Source organism: Malania oleifera, chromosome 2 (genome assembly GCF_029873635.1).
Source record: "Malania oleifera isolate guangnan ecotype guangnan chromosome 2, ASM2987363v1, whole genome shotgun sequence".
In the NCBI taxonomy this organism is placed as follows: Eukaryota; Viridiplantae; Streptophyta; class Magnoliopsida; order Santalales; family Ximeniaceae; genus Malania; species Malania oleifera.
Genome location: NC_080418.1, coordinates 17,742,530 through 17,768,554, shown reverse-complemented (window position 1 = coordinate 17,768,554; position 26,025 = coordinate 17,742,530). Strand labels below are relative to the sequence as shown.

The following is a 26,025-nucleotide window of genomic DNA, read 5'->3' as shown; positions in this document are numbered from 1 at the left end:
TGTTTTGTAGGAGGCCCTGCGGGTGTTAGACTAACATTCCATAGGGGCTTTCCAGTAGTCAGGTAAGGGAAATATGCTATGTTAGGTATTTTTAAAATGTTATACAGTTTATTAAATTACGAAAATTATGTATTAAAGTATTGTGTGGCTTGTGAATAAGAATATAGTACGAAGATATATTTTACGATATTCCAGTATCTTGATTTTACGATATTTCATTACCATGATTTTATGAATCTCAGTACCATGATTATACGAATATCAATATTATGATTATGCAGTTACAGTGTTATGATTATACAATTCTCAGAATTACAGTACAGTTTATGCAGCATCATGGTTATTATGATTATTTCAAAATCATGGTAACTCAGATAGTTGTATATAGAAATACATTATATAGTATCAGACCCTGTTAGACCATACAGCAGAGCACGGCACCGTTGTTACAAATATTATGTTACGTTATGAGTGCAACCACCTATTTAGATAATACGTGGTAGTAGGTCGATCACCTAGGCCCTTGACGAGGACAGGCTCCCCATTAGATATAGGTTGAGGTGGACAGATCAGACCGATGGAGTATAATGATTTATTCCTGGTTAGCCAGTTAGGGTAAATCCCGCCTACGGGCCGCACAACCCTGTCATGAAGGGGTAAGTCATGACACAAAGGTATCCACTAGGAACATTTTCAGTTATTATTAATACGTATGTATAGATTTGCAAAAACAGGGAACATACTTATTTATACTAGAAGTATTTTGAATAATAATCTCCAATACTGTCATGTTAAGCAATAGGGACAGGGGTGGTGGATTTTATCAGTTATACTTTATTTATATATTCAGTTATACATGTTTATTTGTAAACAGATTTTCATGATATAGTAGCTCATTTGCCACACACTAGTAATAGCATATTTCGTCTTACTGAGCGTTGGCTCATCCCAGTGTTGAATCATTTTTCAGTTGATCCAGGTAGGCTCGCAGACCAGGCTCGCAGATAGAGGGGCTTCAGTGGTGCCCTGTCAGAGAGTGAGTATGTTTTGGGAGTGTTTTTGTATATCCCAGCATGGTTGAGGGTATTTTGGGAAACAATGTTATGTGTATATTTTTGGGAAACATGTAGTACTCTGGTATTGATATTGTATATATATTTACATATGGTTATGTTTATTGGATTTCTGCTTCTTGCTGCTTAGGTTTATGGTTGGGTTTACCCCAGTATGGTATCAGAGCATATAGAATGTCATGATATATATATATATATATATATATATATATATATATATATATATATATATATAAAATAAAATAAAATAAAATACCCAGTTAATTAAGCAGGTCGTTACAAGGCATGACTTGGCAACCCCAATATATGAAGGGGAAAATAAATGTCAATCAGCGTGTGACTGTCATGTTGATGGTCAATTGAAAGAAGAAAAACTTTGATTTTTCTGAGCAAGAATAGAGAGGAATTGAGAAGAGAAGAAATTTATCCCAAAGAAATGTCACGCTTTAATACCATGAAGAAATTCATAATGTGAAAAAACATAAAGGAAGAGAAGAAGAGAGGAAGAGAAATGTATATCTTGTATTTCTCGGTATGAATATTACAAGACACTGTAAGGGTATTTATACACATAGATTTATAGACAAATAGCTTAAATCAAATTTGAATCACTACAAATCAGCTTGTGTGTCTGGTAAGTATTCCTTTTGAGTTGTTTTGACCAATTCCAAGTATGATTTCATGCATTTATTTGCTTTCAGTGAATTTGTATTTATCTGGATAATTTCCTTAATAAAAGAAATCCGAAAGGTAAAGCAACAACAAAGATTTGTAAACTAAAATGGGTGCAGTGTGAGTTGGTCTCTGCAGTCAAGTCATTGAAGCATAAAGATGGGTAGATGCTAGTGAATAAGAGGAAAATTAGGGTTGCAGAAATGAGACGGAAGGTGACAAAAAATTGGAATGGTAGAAGACATCTTCTTGAAACAATCCAGGAGTTGAAAAAGCCTAGAGAAATTTAAAATTCTGGAGACCATGAAAAGGTGTAGATATTTTTTAGAAAATGGATGTTTCCCTTTACATAGTATGGATGGGATAGATGTTAAAAGAAATAATGTCATGAAAACACTAAAAAATGTTTTTTCCCTTCTCCTTTTTCACTTTTATATTTTTATTTTATTTTTTGCAGGGTGGAAGATGTTATGTAGCATATATTTTATTTGTTTTTTTTTTTGTGAAATATGGATAGTCATGATTCTTATTTTAATGTGTTGAAGAATGAAGAAAGGTGAACTGGCTGCAGGCAGCTGTTCATAACCATATCTACTGATTTTTTTTTTTTTTTTTTCTCCATTCTGTTACAGGGAAATTGTTAGGAATAACTGTATATTATTCATGTAGTTAGCCACCAACTATTTTTTATTCCATTTGTACTGTATATATATACTGATCCAATACAGAAAATACACATGAGAATTCTTTCCATTATAATTCTTTCCTCTGTTCCGCATTCTCTCTTTTTCTCCCCTGTGTTTCGATCCATTACAGCCCAGTGGTTCTCACTCATAACAACATAGCCAAAATCTTATATGGTATCAAAACCACGATGGAGGAATCCTTTAATACCAGCCAAACCACTCCTCCAAATCCACCACCAAACACCAATTCTCCAGGAGTTGTTCCTCACAACCTAATGCAACCCACCAGTCCTTATCATATTGGCAGTAGCGATGGTTCAGGTGTCATGCTCGTCACACACACCTTGGACTGCAGCAACTACTATTCTTAGGCTAGATCCATGAAGAGGGCTTTGTGGATTAAGAACAAGCTCGGATTCATTGATGGTACCATCTGTGAACCTTCTGACCCCAATGATCCTCTAATGGAACATTGGTTGAGGTGCAATGATATCGTGATAACATGGATGCAGAACATAACAACGGTTGATATCAAATCCAACACTACATATGCAGAGACTGCGCATTAGCTTTGGTTGAAGCTGGAGCAACGTTTTGCTCAGCAAAATGCTCCTAGAATTTTTGAAGTGAAGCAAGGCATCACAAACCTCAAGCAAAATCAAGACTCAGTAAGCATTTATTTTTCTAAACTTAAAACCTTGCTTGATGAATTACTCAATTATGAATCAATTCCTAATTGTACTTGTGGAGGGTTAAGAGTTGTAGTTCAAAACCAGCAAAGGGATTGTGTAATGAAATTTTTGATGGGCTCAATGATACGTACAAAGCTATTAAAGCACAGATACTATTGATCAAACCTTTTCCCAGCTTGAATGAGATTTACTCCATTATCCAGCAAGAGGAAAAGCAAAGAGAAATTTCTACAAACAACCTAGGCAGTGACTCTATGGCTTTGGTAAGCAAAGGGAATTTTAGCAAACAATCTGCTGGGCAACAAAGAAAGGATAGGTATTATTGTACCTTCTGCAAAATACTAGGACACTCTCTAAAGAGATGCTTCAAAGCAAATCCAAACAAGCCCACATGTACTCATTGCCAAATGCCAAGCCACAGAGTAGATAAATGCTACAGATTGCATGGATACCCAACAGGATACAAAGGAGAAGAGAAGAACAAACCTGTTATAAATCTGTCAAATGTAAATGCAGCTGTTGGTCCTAAGCAGGGGGTTTTGAAAGACAAACATTAAATGTCATTGACACAAGAGCAGTATACTCAACTTCTGGCCCTCCTCAAACCTATCTCAGGCAACCAAGCCTTCATTCCCTCGGCCAATCATGTTCATGCCATGGTCACACCTTCATCCTCAAATACAAATAACCACAAAATTTCTGGTATATCTCTGTGTCTTTCTGCCTTTACTTCCAAATCCAGCAATGTCTCAGAAATCCCTTGGATTATTGACACTGGAGCAACAAACCATATGATCTGCTCCAAGTCCTTATTTCATTCCATATAGAATACCATTTCCTCCTCTGTAATTCTACCAAATGGTCAGATAGTGCCTGTTACTCATGTAGGAACAGCCAAAGTCACCAAGAATCTTATATTGCATGATGCTCTTTGTGTTCCCAATTTCTCTTTTAATCTGATTTCAGCAAAGAAAATGACTCAAGAACTAAATTGTTGCCTTGTTTTCTTTTTTGATTACTATTATATTCAGGACCTTTTGACTTGGACAACGACTGGCATGAGTGAAGTGAAGCAAGGACTCTATCATATGCTGCAAAAGGAAGTCTCTCCTTCAGCTTTATCTAATGCTCTATCCAAACATAACCTCAAAACTATCTTTTCAGCTTATGTCAGCAACAATAGGGAATCCTTTGACCTATGGCACTATAGATTAGGCCATTCCTCTTACTCTCAATTTAACATAGATACCAAAGTCAGCATACCAAAACCCTCTGATGATCACCCATGTCTCATTTGTCCTTTAGCTAAACAACACAAGCTACCATTTCCAACTAGTCAACATCAATCTAAGAAATGCTTTGAGCTAATACATTGTGATATATGGGGTCCATGTAATAAGATTAGTCATGATGGCGGCAGGTATTTTTTGACTATTGTGGATGAATTCAGTAGGTGTACTTGGGCTTATATGTTGAAGTTGAAATCAGAAGCAAGCACCAATTTACAAAACTTTTGTGTGATGATAGAAACCCAATTTGAAACAAAAGTAAAAACCATTCGGAGTGATAATGGAGGTGAGTTTAACATGAAAGAATTTTATCTAAAACATGGAATTTTGCACCAAAGGACATGTGTGGAGACACCTCAACAAAATGCTACTATTGAAAGAAAACATCAACATATTTTAAATGTTGCAAGGGCACTAAAATTTCAAAGTAACATTTCATTGAAGTATTGGAACCACTGCATTCTTATGGCTGTATACCTCATTAACGAAACTCCATCTCCATTATTAAATCATAAAAGCCCTTTTGAGGTTTTGTTCAAAAGGAAACCCAACTATGACCATCTAAAGGTTTTTGGATGCTTGGCCTTTGCTACCACTTTGGTTAATGGAAGACCAAAATTTGATCCAAGGGCCAGAAAGTCAGTATTTATTGGTTATCCCTTTGGTGTCAAAGGATACAGACTTCTAGATCTAGATACTAAAAAGATTTTCATCTCTCGAAATGTTGTGTTTCATGAAACTGTTTTTCCATTCAAAACAAACAAAATCAGCCATCCTGATACTAGTTTCAACAACACTAATTCACTACCAAATCCAAATGAATTAAGTTTTACTCAAAACCCTGTCATTACCATTCCTACTCTACCTGTTCATAATCCCTCCATAGACACTGTCAGCCCCAATACCAATTCAAAAGTAGAGCCAACGCCTACTGCATCATCTAATTCACAAAGCAATGAGCAGATCAGTCCCCAAAATAACTCCAAACCAGAAACAGAAGCTCGTGACAACACCCATACACACTTACCCAGAAAATCAACCAGAATAAGAAGAGCTCCTACTCATTTGCAAGATTTCATATGTCAGCAGTCAACCTTCCTTCTCCCATCTCAGGACTTGGACAAGCAGAAAGACCAGATCTTATCAGGTAACCCTTCTCCGCTAAGTGCCACCATATCTTATGATAAATTGTCTACACCTCACAAGACTTTCGTGACCTCCATAACCTCACACACTGAACCTACAACTTAAATAGAAGCAAGCACATCACCCAAGTGGGTCGAGGCCATGAAGGTTGAAATTGTTGCCCTTGAACTCAATGACACTTGGATTATTATGGATTTACCTCCTGAAAAGGAACCAATAGGCTGTAAATGGGTTTACAAAATCAAATTTCTTGTTGATGGTAGCATAAAAAGATACAAGGCCAGGCTTGTTGCTAAAGGGTACACACAGCAGGAGGGGTTGGACTATCATGAAACCTTTTCCCCTGTGGCAAAAATGGTTACTGTGAGAACCTTGTTAGCCATTGTAGCAGTAAAAGGGTGGTTCTTACAGCAATTTGATGTCAATAATGCCTTCTTGCATGGGGATTTAGTGGAGGAGGTGTACATGGAGTTGCCCCCGGGGTATCCTAATGAAAGTGGGAGAAAATTATGCAAATTAAACAAAAGTTTATATGGTATCAAACAGGCCTCACGTCAATGGTACTCAAAACTCTCAAATTTCATCATTCACCAAGGATATATTTAGTCCAAGGCAGATTATAGTTTGTTCACAAAGGTAACTGAGGGCTCTTTCACAGCTATTCTAGTATATGTGGATGATGTAATAGTTATTGGAAATAATATGGATGAAATTGATTAATTGAAGAGGTCTCTTGATGACCAATTCAAAATCAAAGACCTTGGTAAGCTGAAGTATTTTCTGGGTATTGAAGTGGCAAGGACAGCAAGGGGGATTCATTTATGTTAATGCAAATATGCTTTGGACATTTTAAGAGACTCGGGTACCATTGGCTCCACTCCAGCAAAGATTCCCTTGGATCAAAATGTGAGAATGTCCAAAGAAGAAGGAAAATTGCTTCCTGAGCCTGCTCTTTATAGAAGATTGATCGGTAGATTATTGTATCTGACCATAACCAGGCCTGAATTAGCTTACTCAGTCCAAATGCTAAGCCGATTCATGAAGAATCCAAGAGTGCCACACCTACAGGCAGCCCACAAGGTACTGCGATTCATCAAAAGGTCACCGGGGCAGGGTTTGTTCTATCCAGTGGACTCTGAAATCCATCTTAGAGGTTTTAGTAATTCAAACCAGGGGGCTTGTCTAGAGACTAAAAGGTCTGTGACAGGCTACTGCGTGTTCCTTGGGAAATCCTTGGTATCTTGGAAATCAAAGAAACAAAGTGTGGTCTCTAGGTCTTCTGCAGAGGCAGAGTACCTTGCAATGGCAAATGTGAGCTATGAATTGACTTGGTTGAGGTATTTACTTAACGATCTACAAATTGCTCATTCACAGGTTGCTTCCTTGTACTGTGACAACAAATCAGCTACACACATTGCCACCAATCCCATATTCCATGAGAAGACAAAGCATATAGAAATAGATTGTCATTTAATTAGAGACAAGATTCAAGAGGGTTGCATTTCAACAAAGCATGTGGAAAGCAGGTTGCAGATATTCTCACAAAGAGCTTAGGCTCACAAGCTTTTTATTCATGCTTATCCAAGATAGGAGTAGAAGACATCTACTCTCCATCTTGTGGGGGGCTATTGAAGAATGAAGAAAGGTGAACTGGCTGCAGGCAGCTGTTCATAACCATATCTGTTGAATTTTTATTTTTTTTTATTTTGTTTTATTTTCTTCATTCTGTTACAGGGAAATTGTTAGGAATAACTGTATATTATTCCTGTAATTAGCCTCCAACTATTTTTTATTCCATTTGTACTGTATGTATGTATATATATATATATATATATATATATATATATATATATATATGCTGATCCAATACAGAAAATACACAAGAATTCTTTCCATTATAATTCTTTCCTCTGTTCCGCATTCTCTCCTTCTCTCCCTTATGTTTCGATCCATTACAGCCCAGCGGTTCTCACTCACAACAGCAGGGCCAAAATCTTATAAATGAAAGCAATTTGAGAAAGACAGCCGAGAGAAATTGCTTAGGACAGCAGAGAGAAATTGCTTGGGCATTATATCAAAGCAAAAGCAACAAAGCAAAGGGCTACCAGACCATGCCAAAATTTATATGAAATGAAATATCAACACTTTAAACTAAGGAGTCTGACACAATGATCCCTACAAAAACTTCAAAAAACAAAATTTATTGAACTAGTCAAGAAACTAGACAAATGAAAGCTAGAATTCCTTCTTAATTTGGAGGAGGAAAGAAGATGGCATCGGACATCCTCTTGGAGCGGAAATGCTTCTCTACATCGGCCGGCACGTTGAATGATGCCTGTAGCACCTGAGGGGACAGCGACTTCCACGCTGAAGTCCTTCCCGCTAAATGGGTGAATATGGGACTGCCAACACAAAAATATATATATCATCAGAATCCTATATTTTTACCATAGAACACATGACCACCAATTCACAAACAAGTCTCATCATGATAATCAGAGGAACTGTAAAGAAAAGTACTTACTTGGGAGTGGTGATGATGGAGAACCATTCCATCCCAGATGCATCGGCAATCTTTGAAACCACAAAAAACCGCGGAACAATGAACAAATTGCCAGCCTTGATGGTGGTTTCCAGCACCCTGTGGCCATCAACACCGACAACCTGAACACGGCCGCTTCCCCTGACAATGTAGGTCACTTGGAGTGCAGAGTCACAGGAGAAGCCAGGAGAGCACATAGCACCTCCATCCAGCCTAACCAGGTCGGCTCCGAGCCCAACCTCGCCAACCAGGGGCAAGTTCTTGGTGTTTAAGACGACAACCCTTCCACCATTCTTAATGTCCACATCCAATGGGGCTTCCTCGCAGTTCAATGCCATGCCATCTCTATGTTCCTTCTTTGGCTCGGGCATCTTGAAAGACCCATCCAGCTTTACAATGCCGCTGCCCGACTGCTTCCCTACAAGGGCCTTGACAACTTTTTCATCCAAGTCCCAAGCTCGGCTCACGAACTCGGTGGAGAAACCGGTGAAGATGCCATTGGATCCCGTTAGAAAAAAATCTGTGAATTCACCGGATTTGTGGGCTTTTGAGGTGTCACCCAGGAAGAGAACAACTAGCTCAGTGTCCTCTTTGTTGTACCACCAGGTGACAACACCAAAAGGGAGGGCAAGGGCATCGCCCTTCTTGATTGCAACTACCTTCTCCTCAGACTCTGGGAGGACAACTCCGGCAACGCCATTCCCTAAAGAAAGCCAGAGTAAGGAGGGAGGAAAAGGAGTCAGCACATAGACAAACGAAACCTCCATGGAAGCAAACAGGCTCATGAATTCAGTAAACATAACAAAAGCATGGTTTGTGATGTGGAAATTTAAACAAAGCCACAAAGCTGTATTATACAGGAACATGGTTAATTTGCAGGTTGTTAATGGAGGCTAATGTTGCTACTTAATCAGGATGAATTGTTTTTTGAAACTAAGTTATAACTCTAATTAAACTACTTCAATATATATATATATATATATATATATATACATACAAAATTTTGAAAAGTTTACATAACATTTTCCCAAAATTTAGATACCTACCGCTGTTATGTCAAAAAAAAAAAACAACAACAACTAAATATATACTGCAACAAAAGACAAACTACAAAATCTCATCCACTCAACAAAAATCAACACAGCATAGAAACATATATAATCTCAAGAATTCCGTGATGAACAGATCAGAAATTCAATCATATGCACGTACTAGTCTTTCTCTCACACAAATTGGGTCATATACATACATACATATATATATATATATATATATATATAAAACAGTAAAGACGATGAATTAAGAGAAAGATGAAAAACTAATAGACTCTACTAGCTAATTACTGAAACAAGAAAATAAACCCAATAGATTGGCATATCAGTGATTCATGGATCAGTGTGACTTAATCAACTGTAGTAACATGCTTCAGAGACCCTTTATCAAAAAGAAAAAAGGATGGCACCATTAATTACAATCTGTCTACCTAATTAGAACATTAATTAGTAACTTCATATCAAAAAAATAAAAGCGGTCAAATAGACATCCTAGTCATAGATAAACAGATAAACCCATGAAAAAGGTGAATCCAAAACAAAAAAGAAAGAAGAATTTACCTTGAAGAACGTAAGCAACTTTGGAAGAATCAGAATAGCGAGGGAGAGCAAACCCATTTTTCTCAAGAGCAAGCTTGGCCGCCCCTATGTTGCCCTCACGCAGCATGGGAAGCTCCGAAGGGCACCACGCGTGGTAGGAGCCCCCATTGTCTCCGTACAACTTCTGGGCCAACCTCGGGGCAAGGCTAATTTCCATCTAGCTCTTTTTTTTCTTGGCAAAAGTTCTGAGGAACCAAACAGAAATTAATTAAGCAAAAATGAATAGAATTTTCTCTGGGTGATACGAGGAAGAGAGGTGGCTAAGGGCAATATAAATAGGAATAGAAGTTATGTTAACAGTATTCGTAATCCAAATCAGATTACATAAACAGAAGAATTGTAACAGCTAGAGAGAAGCACTGGATTTAAGGCAAGGGACATTTTCGCAGACCATCCTGGCCGTTCATCTTTTAAGATCTGCATGGTGCAGAAGACCATCCTGGCTGTTCATCTATACTTTTGGAAACGATTGGGATCGTTGCTGGACTCGACTGAGTCCTCTCCCTCAACGGATCTCTCTGCATACACGGGGACTCTCTCTCTCTCTCTCTCTCTCTCTCTCTCTCTCTCTCTGCTCGAACCTCGAAGAAAACAAGTGAGTCCACTCTCCGTTTTATTTGTTCTTCCCTTGTTGTACGGGCCTCCGATTATGGGCTCTTTATGGGCCCATATATAATCGGATTACACCACTCGAAAAGGAGAAATTATATAAGAAATCTTCCCCTCCACTGTACTGTTTCCTTAATTATATAGTGACTGAAAATGGACCCATATTAATAAATTTAACTAAATTATAAAAAATTAAAATAAAATAAAATTAAAAAAAATTATTAAACATATACAAAATAAATTAAAATAATTACGCATATATCACTTATTGTGTAAACTTTTCTAGTGAAATTAAATAATATTTGAAAATTTTTATTACTTTCTATTCACATACAAGGAATATTTTGTAGTTATTTTGGGTTAAGTCTTATTTATTAAATGTTATTTAGAAAGCAAAACAAGCCTTATTCAGACCTATTCATCTACAATGCTTCTTTGTATCTCTTTGAGTAGTTCCTACTTTCATCTCTTCTAACTAAGTCGATCATCACTTTAAATTTGCATCAAAATCTCTTATCAAAGTAGGATTAGGGAATGTAGTTATTAAAGGATTGTTGAGGCTCCTCCTTCCTCTTCTTAATTTGATTGTTAATTTGGCAGGAGAAAGCGTGATGGTTCTTGGACTTTTCCTTTCTTTTCCTATTTTCTTGTTGTGGAATCTCCTTTTGTGCATTTTGGGTCTCCATAACTTAAATATATTTGTTGACCCAATCGAGTAGATTCTTAAATCTTTTTAACGGAAATTTTGAAAGAGAAAAACTCAACGTTGTATTTCTTATCCCTACCATAAAATTGATTATCTTAATATTCTATATGATCAACACCCAACTTGAAGTGTTGTGTGTTAAATATTTAGATATAATCTTATAAGAATTTCTAATATCCTCACACTACCATTAATCTACTATTGAATTTATCACTTTTTGCAATTAATGAACTAAGTCTCAAACGATCTAAATATTAAATTCACTGACATGGTAGGTCCAAACACTAGATGTGAATGGCACTTAAAGCACTTTTTCTATAGAAGACCAACATATAGTGGCACCTAATACAGTGTGGAGTATCGTAATTGTCAACAAGGTCACTAAGGGCTTAGGTGTTGTCATAATTATCAATATGTGACTACTAAAATGTTCATTAACAATGCTTTAGACAAGGTGCAACTATTGCATTAATACATTTTCGCAAATGATCCAAGCTTTCTCGTTTCACATCTCTTTATATGCATTGTGTTATTCAAAATTCTTTCTATTGTTCTATCTTTAGACCCTAATTGACTGATAACTTCTACTTTTTTTTAGAGACTAGCCTCCACTTATAATAATAGTACTTGTCATTTAATTTTGAGAATGACAAAAGTTCCACTTTACACTTTAGAGTGTGTCCCTTGTTGCTCAACTTAAACAATGTCATATTGTTCATATTTACAATATTGTTGATAGTTCTGCCTTAGGAATAAACTATAATGTACTATACTTTTTTAGGGTAGGTTTGATGACTTTAGTTTGTTGATTGCTCAATGTTCACAAGACTTGGATGTCTTGGAAGAGCAAGTTGACTTACACTAGCATAACTCAATTTGCTGAAAGTTACAAGATAATCTTGATTGTGCCTTTGGGAACATGGTTGTTGTTGATATCCCCTCCTCATATGAGGGGAACTCCTTCATCCTTACATATTGCTTCATAATTTAAACATGACTTAATTGTTGTTGATGCCCCCTACTCGAATGAGGGGAACTCCTTCATTCTTACATGTTGCTTCATAATTTAAACATGACTTGGTTGTTGTTGATGTCCCCTACTCGAATGAGGGGAACTCCTTCATTCTTACCTGTTGCTTCATAATTTAAACATGGCTTGGTTGTTTTTTATGTCCCCTGCTTGGATGAGGAGAACTCCTTCATCCTTATATGTCGCTTCATAATTTATACACGACTTTTATTCAAAGTTCACATAGACAATGTCAATTATTAGTGTGAAATCTAACATATTAATCACCTGAAATTTTCATCAGGGTTCTAGTCCTCAAAAAATATCCTACAAAACAAAAACTAGTCACAAAGTGGCAACTCTTTAATGTCTAAGTCAAGATTAGATCCAAAAGCATTAGGAAAGAACGAATAGAATATTTTGTCCATTGGTGGGTGCAAGGGAATTTTCCGATTCATTACTTCTTTATACCTTTTAAATTTTGGAGTTAACCTTCAATCTAATTAAATCCATGCGAATTGTCAAATTAATGTCAAAATGAAAGCATGTAAACACGTATTTGAGAGCTTGAGATTTGTATCTTAAAAATAAATTTGTGCGAACTTAAACAAAATAAAATATTCGAATTCATACAAATTCAAATATGAAATTAAAAATTTAATCTCAAACATGGATAAAAGTATTTTAAGAAAAAACACAAAAATTAATGTCAAACACAACTAGATTAAAGTATTTTCTAAAAAATAAAATACATGTAAAAGTTAAATGTTATGGTGTATAATGTTGATAGGGGTGGGATACTAAATTTGAATTAAAATATGACAGATTCATATTAATTTAATGAAATTATATATGAAAACTAAGAATAGTAGAATTTTGCTTCTATACATTCCAAGAAGAGACAAAAAGATGAGTAAAATTGTGGCTGCTGGGATTCGAGCCCAGGTCTCTACGGCCACAACGTAGAATTCTTACCACTAAACTACAGCCACTTTGATGATTCGTCTTTAACCAATATATAATCACCGATCTTTTGAAATAGAAAATATAGAAAATTTTAATCCGTCATACTAGATGACAAAACCAGAGAAAATAAATTATATAATAGATTAAATTTTTACTTTATACATTATTCATCATTCTTAATATTGGTAAAACAAATATCATTTCCTTTTTTTTCTTTTTTTATTTCTCAAGTAAAATTCTTCATTTAAATGCGACTGTAACCAATTTTCAGCCATACATTTTACTAAAGTGTAGCTAATTTATATTGTTTCTTAAACCATTTATATTCTTTTTGGCATAGATTGAGTGATTCTCCAACCTCCCTTTTTTTAAAAAGGAAAAATAGAAAACCTTCTCATTTTTCACATTCAAAAAGAAAATCCTGAACATCAAAGTAAAATAACCCAAAAGGCGACTCTCACGGTAAAAATTTGACATTCTCAATACCATAAAGATGAAAATTTGAGTTAATTCATTAACACAAGGGTGCTTTTTGGGCAAGATATAATGTAATGAGAAAAATTAATAATCTTGACTATTTGATTAAATTTTTTTTTGTTTTATTCACACTTATATATATATATATATATATATATATATATATATATATATATTTAGGCCTAGCAAATGTAGGGCTAGATTAATGAGTTGTAATTTAAATTTATATTTTGAGATTCTTAATTTTTTTTTAGAAACATTAATGACCCATTTTGTTTTAGAAAAAAGTTTTCTTTTATATTTTTTTGTTTTCCAAAAAATTACAAAAAAAAAAATATATATATATATATATATATAGTTAATTTTTCATTTTTACAACATTTTTATAAAATAAGTGAATGACAATAAACAATTTTGACACTATTTGCTTGAAAAAATAATTTCATGTTTCATTTTTAAAATTTTTAAATAATTACAAAACATACCACCAGAAAATTAGAAAACATATTTTCAATATTTTTCTAGATTTTAAGCTCTTACTTTTCATGTGAGAGCATGAAATATAGACTGTAAACTTTAATTTGTTTAGATTATATATTATATGTCCAAAATATATCAGCTAATAAGAGGAGGTCAATACCTAGCCCTCACCTCTCAATCTTCTGACGAGAGCAATCAACTCCAAACCCATAAAGAGGAGGAGAGATCCACGCTGGTACCTTAAAATAGTTGGAGTGATGCACACGGACACTTTATGACCCAAGAGTGATTCACGCCCCCGCGCCATAAAGACGAACCAACTCAAGGGTCAACTCCAGCCCCTATAAGAAGAGACACGGGGAAGAGGCCAAAGAAAGTCACACCAACTATTCTTACTGTTGCATTTAGCCTCTCCGAAACATTTCCCTTACTTAAGCATCGGAGTGATCTCCCAGAGTACACCTCGGGTCCTTCAAGTCTTTCTTTCTTTCTTTCCCTTTTCAAGTCAATGGAAATCGAAATAGCAGTCCCGCTGATTTTATCCCGCAACAATATATAAAATTTCTTCTAAATTCATACAAATTCAAATTAAATCCCCACAATTCATAATTCCAAATATTATAAGTTTTGGAAATTTAGAGATAAATAATAAAAACTTATTGTGCAGAGTTAAACAAATTATTAATTTTATACCTTTTTAATGCTAATCTTGAAATTTTAAAAAGAAGTAAAAATCTTTATAATCTTTGGAAAAATTAAAAATTCAAAAATATTTTTCACAACTAAACAAGTCCTTAGATTTTTTTTAATAAAATTAAATGCTAAAGATTTAATACTAAATATAGTTCTAATTTTTCATTTGAATATATTATTAATCTCTAAATACGAACTTCATTTATTCAGTAGCTACTTTGAATGTGTATAAGATAAAATTCGAAAGATGCAAAGTGGCGTGTCATAGAAGATATGAAAATATGTGAAACAATTTTTTTTAGGGAAGGCAAAAAAGTCAAATAGAGCATAGGTGAATCAACAATTAGAAGATCTTTGATTTGGGTAAAAGTAAAAGTATTAATTAAGAAGTTTATCAAATGGTGCTACTCCACTAAATTTTAGACCAAAATGAGAATATCCACCCATATAATATTATCAGACACATAATGATAGTTGTCTATCACTTTGGTCAATAATAACAATTTATCTCTCTTTCTCTTTTTCTTATATGCACAAAATATAAATAAGAATTTGATGCTTTGATGGCTAAGTAAAATTTATTCCGTGTTTAATTACGTGGCGCCTCTGGAATCGTAGATGTAAAACGAAAATGGAAGGAATTTATCAAAGTGCAGATCAGATGTAGAGAAATTTTCGATTCTGAGTTAGTTTTATTGCTGAGAGCAATAATTCTTTTCAAAAATTGAAAAAATTAGACATTAAAATTTTGAATGAGTTTCAAATTAAGCATCAAGGAGTTTGCGACAGGCCTGAAAAAATTATTTCATGGGTTAAACCTCCAGTAGGTTGGATAAAACTTAACTGTGATGGGAGTTGTACGGGCAATCTGGGTATTTCAGGAAGTGAAGGAATTATTCGGGATTGTCATGACATGGTAAAAGCGATTTTTCAAGTTATTTTGGTAATGGTACGAATAATAGTGCGGAATTAAAAGCAATCAGGAAAGGAATTTGTTTGTGCAAAAGTTTGTATTATTTTAATGTGATTATTGAAAGCGACTCGCGAATTGTAGTTGATTGGTTTCGGAAAGGTAGATGTACTTTGTAGTATCTTTGGGAATTTTGGGAGGAACTCGTAGTGGAGTTAGAAGGAGTGAACGTCATGGTGATGCATCAATATAGGGAAGGCAATAATGTTGCTGATTTTCTTACTAAAGAATGAGGAATGAAAAACAATGTAATGCATGAAAAACAACATCTTCTACCACATTATTTGAAAGGTATTCTTCGAATGGATAGATGAGGTCTCGTTTCCGTTCGTCATTAGTTCAATTATAGAGTTTTGTTTGGTGTATTTTGTTTTGATTTTGATTGTGTTTATGTTTTTATCTTATTTATTAGTTATGTTTAGTTTTGTTGCCCTAATTTGGTTAGTTGCTGGTATTAGTTTTTATGTACTTTTTCTTTTATTTTATCTTATAATCACGGTATTCCTCCGCCAAAAATAAGGGTATATTAATAAATAAATATAGGTTCCGCCCTCTTTAAAAAAAAAAAAAAAAAGAATTTGGAATGTAGTTTTAGAAGGAATCTTTAAGAGAGTATGTCATGACAATTACACCCTATTTTTGTTTTGTTTTATTTTTTTTTTCTCATTGTTTCTCTATTATTTAAGAAAACGAATGCTATATTTGTTCTTTATAATTTGAAATATGAGGATTACAATTAAATATATTGAATGCTTTTTTCTAAAAATTAAATTTTAAAATTAAAAATTGCATATGGCATTTATAACTTATCTATAAGGTTCCATTAGAATGATTTTTTTTTTTTTTTGAGAAAAAAAAAAAAGAAAAGAAAAAATAAGTATGAAATTCATTTTCAATTATAATTTTTTCTTGATATTAGATACTATTAATTTGTTCTATAGTGGAAGTAAAACTTGAGAAAATCAAAATTCTAATGACTTGTAAAATTAAAATTTTATTTATTAATTTGCTATATATATATATATATATATATAATTTTCTTTTTCACTTTCCTTAATAACCAAGCATAAAAAATTAGATTTGTTCAATTTTTTTTCTCCTTTCACTAAAACTTTTCAAGTTCCCAACAAGAATTACTTAATTTTTGAAGCAAAATGTGTACATAAAATGAATGGACTTTGTGAGTATATTTTGCTAAAAGACACAAGTTCAAAACTACCTTTTGGATTTCTTCTTTAGCAAAGAGTATAGACGTGCAAACAAATGGAAGACCTAAATGCCACCGCCTAACTAATATAGCTAGCATTAAGACAATTTTCGTTGACCCAATACTAGCTGGTTTATCACACATGTACAAGCCACTTTTGAGTTGAATGTGCATGTGTGCATTTTGTACATGCTAAAGGGTATGGGTGCAAATGAGTTAAACCTAATCTTAGATACTTGAATTCAACTCGACTCAACTCAGAGCTATTTAAGTATATAAACAAATCAAGTTCAAGCAATGTAATACTACTTAAGTTCAAATCTAATTGAACTTTTTAATTTTTATTATTTTTATATTGTATGAGTAATATAATATATATTTTATACATATATTTAATATTATATACACATTGACACATTATATATATATATATATATATATATATATATATATATTTATATATGTATTTTTAATATCAAGTTAAAAATTAAATCAAGTCGATAACTTGTAGTCAAATTGAGTTGGAATTTAATACTTTTGAAATGGACTGAGCTGGATAAAAGTTCATCAAAGTATAAATAAAGTTTAACTTCATCCGCTTTTGTTTCATTCTAATATACCAAACATTGCACAAGTTGCATTCCAATATCCAGGCATACATAAAGGGGATTCCCTCTTAAATCCTGTTGTTTGAGTTTGCGCATGTGACGCTTCTTTTTTTTTAGCTGCCGGGGAAGGGGGAGTGGGGTTGTTAACTGAATTACATAAACAAGAAGTCAATATGTTGTTTGAGCAATTGCATTATACATTTTCTTCCCTTGAATCATTTGTATTCAAAATATGAAAGGAAAACATTTTTTGTAGCTTAAGTTAGTCTAGCCTATGCAAAATGGGGTGTCATGACATTAGAATCCGACCAAACAGGATGCTGTCAAGTAAGAATCACTTACAGGAGAGCGGTCTTGATGGAGGCCAACCTCCTGCATCCCTGTTGACTTTTCCTAATATGCATCTCTTCCCTGTTTGGTATCTGCTCTGATATGCTTGCAGCTCTGCACCTACATTTGGGGCTTCCTTCAATCAAACAGTTAACTTCGTTCCTGAACCATCAAATGTGAGTAAAAAAGTAAAACTCAAAATCTGTTTCTGTATTAGAGGTTCCCCCTCAATGAATGAGATTCTCCATTTTGCGTATCTACTGGGAGTGGAGGTTTCTGAGGTACATTTCTCAAGAAGCTTTTTGTATAGAGGGAACCAAACACAATGACCTGACCAAAAGTGCCGGAGTTAGTATTTGTGGCCTTCTGAAAAATCCACTATAAAATTAAAAAGAGGTCGAGACTCACAGCTCCAATCCATTGTTCCCAGGTGAGAGGATGGGCAAACACAATACTCGAAATCACAATGCTAATCAACTTCATCAGCAAAAAGAATTTAATGCCATGAATGAGAAGGATAGTCTTGAATGACTAAATTAAGAAAAACGTCTGTATTTGGAGATTTGCATCATACCTGTCTTGTGGTCATTATGGTGGCAAATGTGAGAGCACCAAATGTCCGAATTGTGTAGGAAATGAAGAATTGACTAATTGTTGCTGCCTGCAATCGAAGTATTTAATAACATGAAGTTGTTGGGCCACACTTTCATCAGGGCTCAGGTAAGAGAACAACAATAATGACAAGAAGCCAAATGAATTAATAGAATGGTAAGACCTGTCTGGACAAGTCATATGGGTACAGAAAAAAGATAAAAGACAACTTACACTAGAAAGCATTGCAATGTCATACAAACAATGAGAGTGGCGAGAAACAAACTCAACTGCAGGAAGAAGATGTCCCTGTAATATCAAACCTAAATCAAAATGAAGAAAGCAACTCAATCAGTAACCAACCACAAACAGAAAAATACAAGGAAAGCACAATCGAATGGTTCAGTCTCAGCCTAACAATGAAATATCACGACATACAAATCACTCATTACTCACATGAGAACTCTCAGTCAATCCCAACTCCCCTTAGAGCCAAGAGGTCACGCACTTGAAAGCTTCAAAGATGATCTCTCAGAGTAACCTCTCAAGTATACGCTAATTGTGCTTTCCAACAACAGGTTAACCCTACTTAAAAGACACTAGTCAAAAAGAGTGTAATAAAAAGGGAACTTTTGACTGCCACAAGTCAGATGTCCACTCCTATATTCAGACCTTACCCAGAAAATAACCCTAATCTATTGTCTGGACCAGACATCCCATCCAGCTATTAGAAGACGTCCTAAACAGTGCTCAAAGGCACACAGGATGCCGAATCCTGGCCAAAATTTTAATTTTAATTTGAGCCATACTGCCGCACTAAACAAATCTCCACCATGGATTGAATTTAATTGAAGCTTTAATAGCTCCAACACTTCACCAAATCCACAAATCTCAATCCCTTGAGTGTTGATCTTCCAAGCCCCATGCTGCTTGTCTTGGGTGTAGAGCATAGACATCTGTCTCTTTTGTTGACAGTTCTTTCCACAAACTCGTATGCATCTTTGAATTCTTCACTCCATAACCAGAAAGGGGTTTGCACTATTCTGACCACTCCATCTCAAGTGGAGTATCCGTAGGCCAAATCCCAACTCATCAAATCTCCCAAGAGATCAAAATTTTCTCAGAAGTCTGCCTCACCTTGCTGAAGGTCTTCACAATATCATCATGCACCTCACCCTTCCCAATACCAATCCCCACCACCTTTTCATTTCCATCATTTGCCATCTTCATAGACTCTTCACATTTTTTATAGCGCCTTCAAAGCACTCTTCTTTCACATACACGTGATAGGACCAGTCTGAATCAAGCAACTACACATCCTCCAAGTCTTGTCATCTTTTGCAGCATTAAGACCATGCCACATTTTGAATTTTCCCATCACACTCACAACTGCCTCTCTTTCCCCTTCCTCTTCTTTCTCTTCTCACGAGCCCTCTTCAACTCCACGAAGTCTTCATTTTATTGCAATAGACATATATGTGCCCTATGACAAGAGGAGCACTCCCTATCACTATTATCTGCCCCAAGCATAGTGTTTGATCCAAATCTCCCTCTTCTACCACTATGATGGAGTACCACCTATGGATAATTCCTAGCATCCATATTCTACTCAAAGATTTACAAATTATAGATTACGTTCGTTTTGGGATATTTGTTTATTTCAGTAACATTTAAATACTTTGGGCTATTTTATGATTTTTTATTTCTTTGGGGTTATTTTGTAATTTCAATAGTTTTATCTTTAGGGCACAGTTCTCAAATCTAGATTTGAATCATGAATCGAAATTTCAATTCTAGGAATCGAGAATCAAGAATCAAATTGAATTGCAAGATTCGGTGCAAATTTCCAGAAATCAATTCTAGATGACATGCACATATTGGTATACAAACAGGCAGAAAAATAATGAATACATTTAAATTTTGACAATTAAAAAATCATATTTCATGTATATGCTTTACCTAAACAGATGAAAAAAGTTAGAGAGTGAGTCAGGAAATATTAATTAAAAAAATGAACTTTGTGCTGTTTAAGAGAAGGAATGAAGAAAAAAATAATAAAAATGAACTTTTGGTGTTTATAAATAATTAAAAAAAATAATATTTCATGCATATTCTTTCCCAGTTTTATAAAGAAAAAAAATTAACCTAAAAAAATGATAACAACTAAATAAACAAAAAACCAACCTTTCATTCTTAACAACACAGCAAAACATAAGTAACACCTTAGATGGTGAGGGTTCCGCCCCCTCTTCTCAATAGCAAAGCACTATACTCCTCCTAGAGTAAAGAATGGTGTTGTGAAAGGCAACATAAGACCTAAATTTCTATCTTCTCCTCCTCTTTTAGCACAAAACTGACGTAGACAAGGAACGGAAGGTAATTGTGTAAAAATAAAAAGCAATAAAGAAAGAAAGATTGTTTTTGGAGTTTATACTAGTCAGGTTTGTTAGGGTATGATAGGGATAGAATTGTGTGAATCGATAAATTTGGATCGATTTGTTAGATTCACAAGGTCAATCAATAGATTTGACAACAATTTAGTAGTTTTTAGAATTGCTAATAAGATTCAAATCGATTTGGTGTGGAATTGATATGAATCCTATTAATCGAATTGAAAATCATAAGATTCTAACAACTATGCTTTAGGTTTCCTAGATTCCTACAAACATAGGGTTATGATGTAAGATTAAGCAGATTTTGTTCATTAACTGAGTTTCATGTTAATTTCTCCCCCTATCCTTGACATCTATTTGTTAGCCCAAGGTTTCATTAACCTAGTTTTAACGATAACAAACTATATTATGGACTAATGACTTTGTACTTAAGTTGTTTCTGCCACTCCCCAGATTTGCAGTGGCCCCCTGATTTGGGGGAAAAAAATTATAAAGAGAAAGAAAGAAAGAAAGAAAGAAAACACCTTGTTGCCACTGTGAAGCAGAGAAAAGCAGAATACAGCAGAAATCAAAAAAGAAAAAAATAATTAACTACTGACAGTTCTGAAATTTAGAGAAGAATACATTAGATAAAAAAAAAAATGCTGCAGCCACTGCTTCAAAGTCTTATGGCAGAAGAAGTTTCAACACCAAAAAGGAGTCCTTCATCAGCACTTCTGCTGGATCTACTCACTGTCAAAACCTCCATCAAATCTGCCAACAACCCATCATTGAAGCCCTTCACAGCTTCAGCTTGCCTAAAATCCTTTTTGTTAAAGCTTGATGCACATTGTTGGCCCACAAACTAATAGCTTAAGTTTTAGGAAAAAGTGGTAATCAAACATTGTATCAGAGCAATGGCTGCCACAAGGTCCTGGGTTCTACCCTTGTTTCCCACATTTATTGTGGGGTGTTTAAAAACTATTATATTCCCATAATGGGTGTTATTTATCATTTGGCTGCACATGCCGGCCCACAACCAAATAGCTTCAACTTTTAGGTAAAAAAGGTGGTATTTTAGCACTTCCCTGATGCAAAACCCTTATCCATTTTATCATCACCCCAAGCCCTTTTTCCCAATTTCAGGCTGATACCACCACAATCCCCGTCCTTTAGCCTCATCGTCGCAGCCTTAGCTTTCTTCAATTCCAGCTTTAGATTCCTCTGTTCCTAGCCCATTTTATTACCAATAACCCAACCAAGTCATTTTGATGAGAGCAGAGATGCTGAATACCCTTAGAGACATTAGTCAATAAGGAAAATCTGGAATTCTCAGTAAAATTTTCAGGATTGTTGAAGAGAAACTGAGTCTCACCACCCAACCAAGTCATTTTGATGAGAGCAGATATGTTGACTACCCTTAGAAATATAAGATTGTAGCACGGAAAACCTGGAATTTTCTGCGAAATTTTCAGGATTGCTGAAGAGAAACTGAGTCTGATCATGATAAATTGAATCTGTTACAAGATTTATTGAATACTAACAAGAAATTGATCCTGTCAGCAATCAAATCCAGTTTTTCTGATCTTCTAGCATCCATTCCAAATTAGCTATGGTGTTTGGGAATTCTTTCAAGAAATTGACCATTCCTGAAAACACTGCACAAATTTCTAAGAAATTGCAGAAAAGGCTGATCTAGAGCTGACTGCAAGCTTGCAGGCAGCTGGTAAGGTTACATGGACCTCGGTATTTGCTTGTACTCCCTTGAAAATTAATTTAGTATTTTCTTATCTAATTGTTAAGCTTGTGAATTACACCAGGTTCAATGCTCTTCATCCTTGCTCCCTAGAAAAATCATTGCCTTGCACTTTGCATACATTAATTAAAAAAAAAAAAAGGGCCACCGTGACACATTCAGTTATCAAGTAGCTGTAGCTTGCAATTCTAAACAAGTGACTGAACCTAGGTGTCCCTATGAGTTTGACGGTAATTCAAACCCTCACTATTTCTTAGATTGGTTAGTCAACATAGATAACTATTTTGATTGGTATGGGTTTTTGACCACCAATGCGTCCACTTTGTTAAATATAGAGTTATTGGATTGGCAAAAGATTGAAATTTGAAAGGGACATAGGCTATTTTAAAAGAACCTGCCACTTGGTCTAAAATGAAATACCTTTAAAAGGATAAATATATCCCGAGTTCTTATTCAAGACAACTAGTAAAGCAATTGTATAACCTCAAACAATCGTCTTTTAGTGTGTCTGAATATTCTGTTAAATTTAAGGATCGATGTTCAGGTGTGATATGAATGAAAACACAAAGATTGTTACCATGTTCAAAAAAGGGTTAAGACAAGTAATTAAAAGTCAAATTCCTTGCAAATCCCAAACGCTGTGTTTGGGAGCATGGATTTCAGACCTTAAATTTGGATTTGGATGGATTTGAGCAGGTTTCAATATAATTTTATATTACATTTTATCCAAATCCAATATAAATCCAAACCCAAGGCCTCTCCAAACATAAGGAAAGAGTCCTGTCACTTTTCTGAGGTTTATCACATAGCTTTGCAAGTACAGTGACTTCTCCAAGTTTCCAATCACAAGAACAACAACTCCCATGTTAGGGAGTTTCATCAACCTAGAGCAATTTCTTGCTGGTAAAAAGGCAGCCATAAACTTGTCCAAAATGTTCATTAGACAATTCAACTTGTTGGAGATAATTAACCTAGTATTTCAAGCCCTTATATGAATTATGGCATAGTTGAATATCATGAGTACGTAAATGATTTGCACACTATTAGGCACAATTTCCAAACCCTTAAACTGATTCCTTTCAGGAAGTGAGCCATGGTTATTTCCAAGATAAGCCTGTAGACTCATCTTTAGTGGCCATGGACATAGTTGCTGTTACGACTAGGCCAAAAACAAGCCTTGAGTTATCAACTGCAGAGACTGGAGTGCTCGTTAGTGACTCAATTTCTGAACTACAAATGGTCACTCCTTGCCAGATGAATGAGCAACAATTGGTTGCTCTAGACTTTATTCACATTAATTTCTCTTCCACAGCAGCCTCTCTCTCCCTCTATCTCACATCTTCTTCTTCCTGCTCCTTTCATCTTCTTTCTTCTTGTACTGTTACTCTTTCTTTTCTGCTTCTATTTCTCTTTTCTGATCTTCCTGCTCTTCTTTCTCATTCTCTATCTGTTCTGTCTTTAACTCCCTGTTCTGTCCAGCAGTTCCTCTTCTTGTGCTCCTGCTTCTTCTCTTCTTCTTTCTATTTCTCTCCCTTAATTCTCTCTATCTCTGTCTGTTTATGATTTTCTGTTCCTTTCCGACATTACATTGCCCCTTGTTATTTCTTTCCCCTACTACCACTAGCCAACAAAATTCCGTATTTAATGGTAGTGGATGTTTATTTCAAGGTTGTTTGCAATATTTGTGCAATGTAGGGGTTTGCTTGTAATTCATATAGATTAGGGGTATGTGTGTAATTTTATGCGTCTAGGCTTTCTTATAAATAGTGTATGAAAGCCATGTTGTAGACAGTTCTTGTTAAATTTGAACTGCTCCAACACCCTACCCTTCCCCCCCCTCCCCCCACACACACATCTCCTCTCGCCTCTCTTCCCCTTCCTCTCTTCAATTTCTTCTAATCTCTCCCATGGCTGCAGATCCTTGAGGCTACCCCTGCATCAGGAAGGCTTCTTCACCCTTTCATTCTACAACAATACAGTTACAACGTCATCAAGCTTCAAGTTTTATTTCCCCACCATCAAGCTTTTCATTACCATCCCAATTGACTTTGTGAGGGAAATCAACAGTAATGACACCTTATCATCCTCTTTAATCTTAACCTAGGAAGCACTGACACTCCAACAATCTGTGTGCCAGTGTCAATACATACCAAGCACCAATACTCACCTGGCATAGCCCACCATTTGTCTCAACACCAGTCAAAATTTAAATTAGTTCATTTAATTTTCCAACGCTCAGACACTTCCCGACATATTTTTCGTCACAGGCCTAATATTTCTTAATAGATTACTACTTGTTATCATGCTCATTATTACTTTTTTTTTATTATTAGATGTTTTTTCATTGTTTATGATACTTCTATAGTTATATTATTCATTTAATGGTACTTTGATAGATGTGTCATATTTGATACACTAATAAAGGCAATGAATGTAGATGAAATTTATTAGTAGAATATACATCAATAATACCTCCAATTCATTATAAATTCACTTTACCGGAATATTTTACATCTAAAAGTAAAAGACCAGTACTAAGTGTGCCTAATATATATTTTTTAAAATAAATTGACATATCTGCCCATGCTATGCCTTGTTTTTGAAAATTGTCTTATCGTCGTGTCAGTGTCGTGTGTCCATGCTACATATCTATATCAGTGCTTATTAGATCTTAACTTCTATACTAGACAGTTGCATAATAGACTTGTAGGCATTAAATTTCTCTTCAAAATAATCCCCCTCATTTATCCTTAATTTGAACAATTTTTTTTCCAGAACCGAAGTTGTATGTGATTGATTTTTACGAGCAAATTCTCCAACTTCCACATTGCCATAAGCAGCAGCATCTCATTAAGAACACTTTATTTCACATCAGATGCAAGGGTTGCATATCCTCCCATTCTTCCTCATCTCACATAACACTCTGATAAGCCCTTGTACAAAATATCTTTCAGCATACGTTACCATATACGAAAGTTCTTCACATCAAACAAGTCGACCATGGACCCCACAGTACAAATTTTTTCCATTTTTAACATCTAAAATCAAGCACAAGGTGTGGTATGTGATCAAGCCTTAGTCCCCTCCACCAACAAATATGCTAACTCTATGTTTGGAGAAGCCTTGGATTTGCAGTTGTATTGGATTTGAATAAGATACAATATAAAATTATATTGAAATTTGTCCAAATCCACCTAAATCCAATTCCAAGGTCTGAAATCCATGCTCCCAAACACTACCTAACAATGAAATATGTAAAAATGCAATCACCTGTCACTGACAAGAGAGAACTCAAAGTCAATCACAAATTCCCTTGTACCAAAAAGCTCAGACATTCAAATCCTCAAAGAAAATCTATAACAATAGCCTCAAGCATACACAAAATACCCTCTCAATAATCACATCCTACCCTCCTCAAAAAACATATATATTCTACATGGAAATGATTCTCGTCCTTGAACGTGAGTCTCAAAAAAAGAAAGCAAAACATGGTGTAAAA

The 26,025-nt window shown here is 34.9% G+C and overlaps 2 protein-coding genes and 1 non-coding gene across 5 annotated transcripts in view; all 3 read right to left on the bottom strand.

Moving 5' to 3' along the window:
- Nucleotides 1-7,621: 7,621 nt before the first annotated feature.
- On the bottom strand, nucleotides 7,622-10,328 carry LOC131148844 (12S seed storage protein CRD-like). Of its 3 annotated transcripts, none has more exons than XM_058098780.1 (4): nucleotides 10,144-10,328; nucleotides 9,714-9,937; nucleotides 8,083-8,803; nucleotides 7,622-7,960 (listed from the first exon to the last, which is right to left on the bottom strand). In XM_058098780.1, exons 2-4 carry the CDS (start codon nucleotides 9,907-9,909, stop codon nucleotides 7,807-7,809), a joined length of 1,071 nt encoding a protein of 356 aa, XP_057954763.1. In that variant the 5' UTR covers nucleotides 9,910-9,937; nucleotides 10,144-10,328; the 3' UTR covers nucleotides 7,622-7,806. The 3 variants fall into 3 exon arrangements, with proteins under 3 accessions (XP_057954763.1, XP_057954764.1, XP_057954765.1); XM_058098781.1 differs by having other exon boundaries at nucleotides 10,077-10,322; XM_058098782.1 differs by having other exon boundaries at nucleotides 10,113-10,322.
- A 2,668-nt stretch (nucleotides 10,329-12,996) lies between these two features.
- Nucleotides 12,997-13,068, bottom strand: TRNAH-GUG (transfer RNA histidin (anticodon GUG)). Its single transcript has one exon. It is a non-coding gene; the product is annotated as a tRNA-His (tRNA).
- A 4,380-nt stretch (nucleotides 13,069-17,448) lies between these two features.
- The window catches only part of LOC131148910 (UDP-galactose/UDP-glucose transporter 5), a 31,977-nt gene continuing 23,400 nt past the window's right edge, over nucleotides 17,449-26,025 (bottom strand). The window contains exons 8-11 of the mRNA XM_058098873.1: nucleotides 18,633-18,721; nucleotides 18,382-18,468; nucleotides 18,216-18,284; nucleotides 17,449-18,137 (exon numbers count right to left, since the gene is read on the bottom strand). Of these exons, the coding sequence (XP_057954856.1) occupies nucleotides 18,021-18,137; nucleotides 18,216-18,284; nucleotides 18,382-18,468; nucleotides 18,633-18,721 (362 nt within the window). The 3' untranslated portion in view covers nucleotides 17,449-18,020. The remainder of the gene's footprint in view (nucleotides 18,138-18,215; nucleotides 18,285-18,381; nucleotides 18,469-18,632; nucleotides 18,722-26,025) is intronic.

What these genes read in the sequence shown, in the direction of transcription:
- LOC131148844 (XM_058098780.1), bottom strand. Translation starts at nt 9,909, where the DNA reads ATGGAAATTAGCCTTGCCCCGAGGTTGGCCCAGAAGTTGTACGGAGAC. An exon ending in AGTTGCTTACGTTCTTCAAG is followed by an intron (nt 8,804 to 9,713) that starts GTAAATTCTTCT and finishes GGCTTTCTTTAG; the next exon opens with GGAATGGCGTTGCCGGAGTT. An exon ending in TCCATCATCACCACTCCCAA is followed by an intron (nt 7,961 to 8,082) that starts GTAAGTACTTTT and finishes TTGTGTTGGCAG; the next exon opens with TCCCATATTCACCCATTTAG.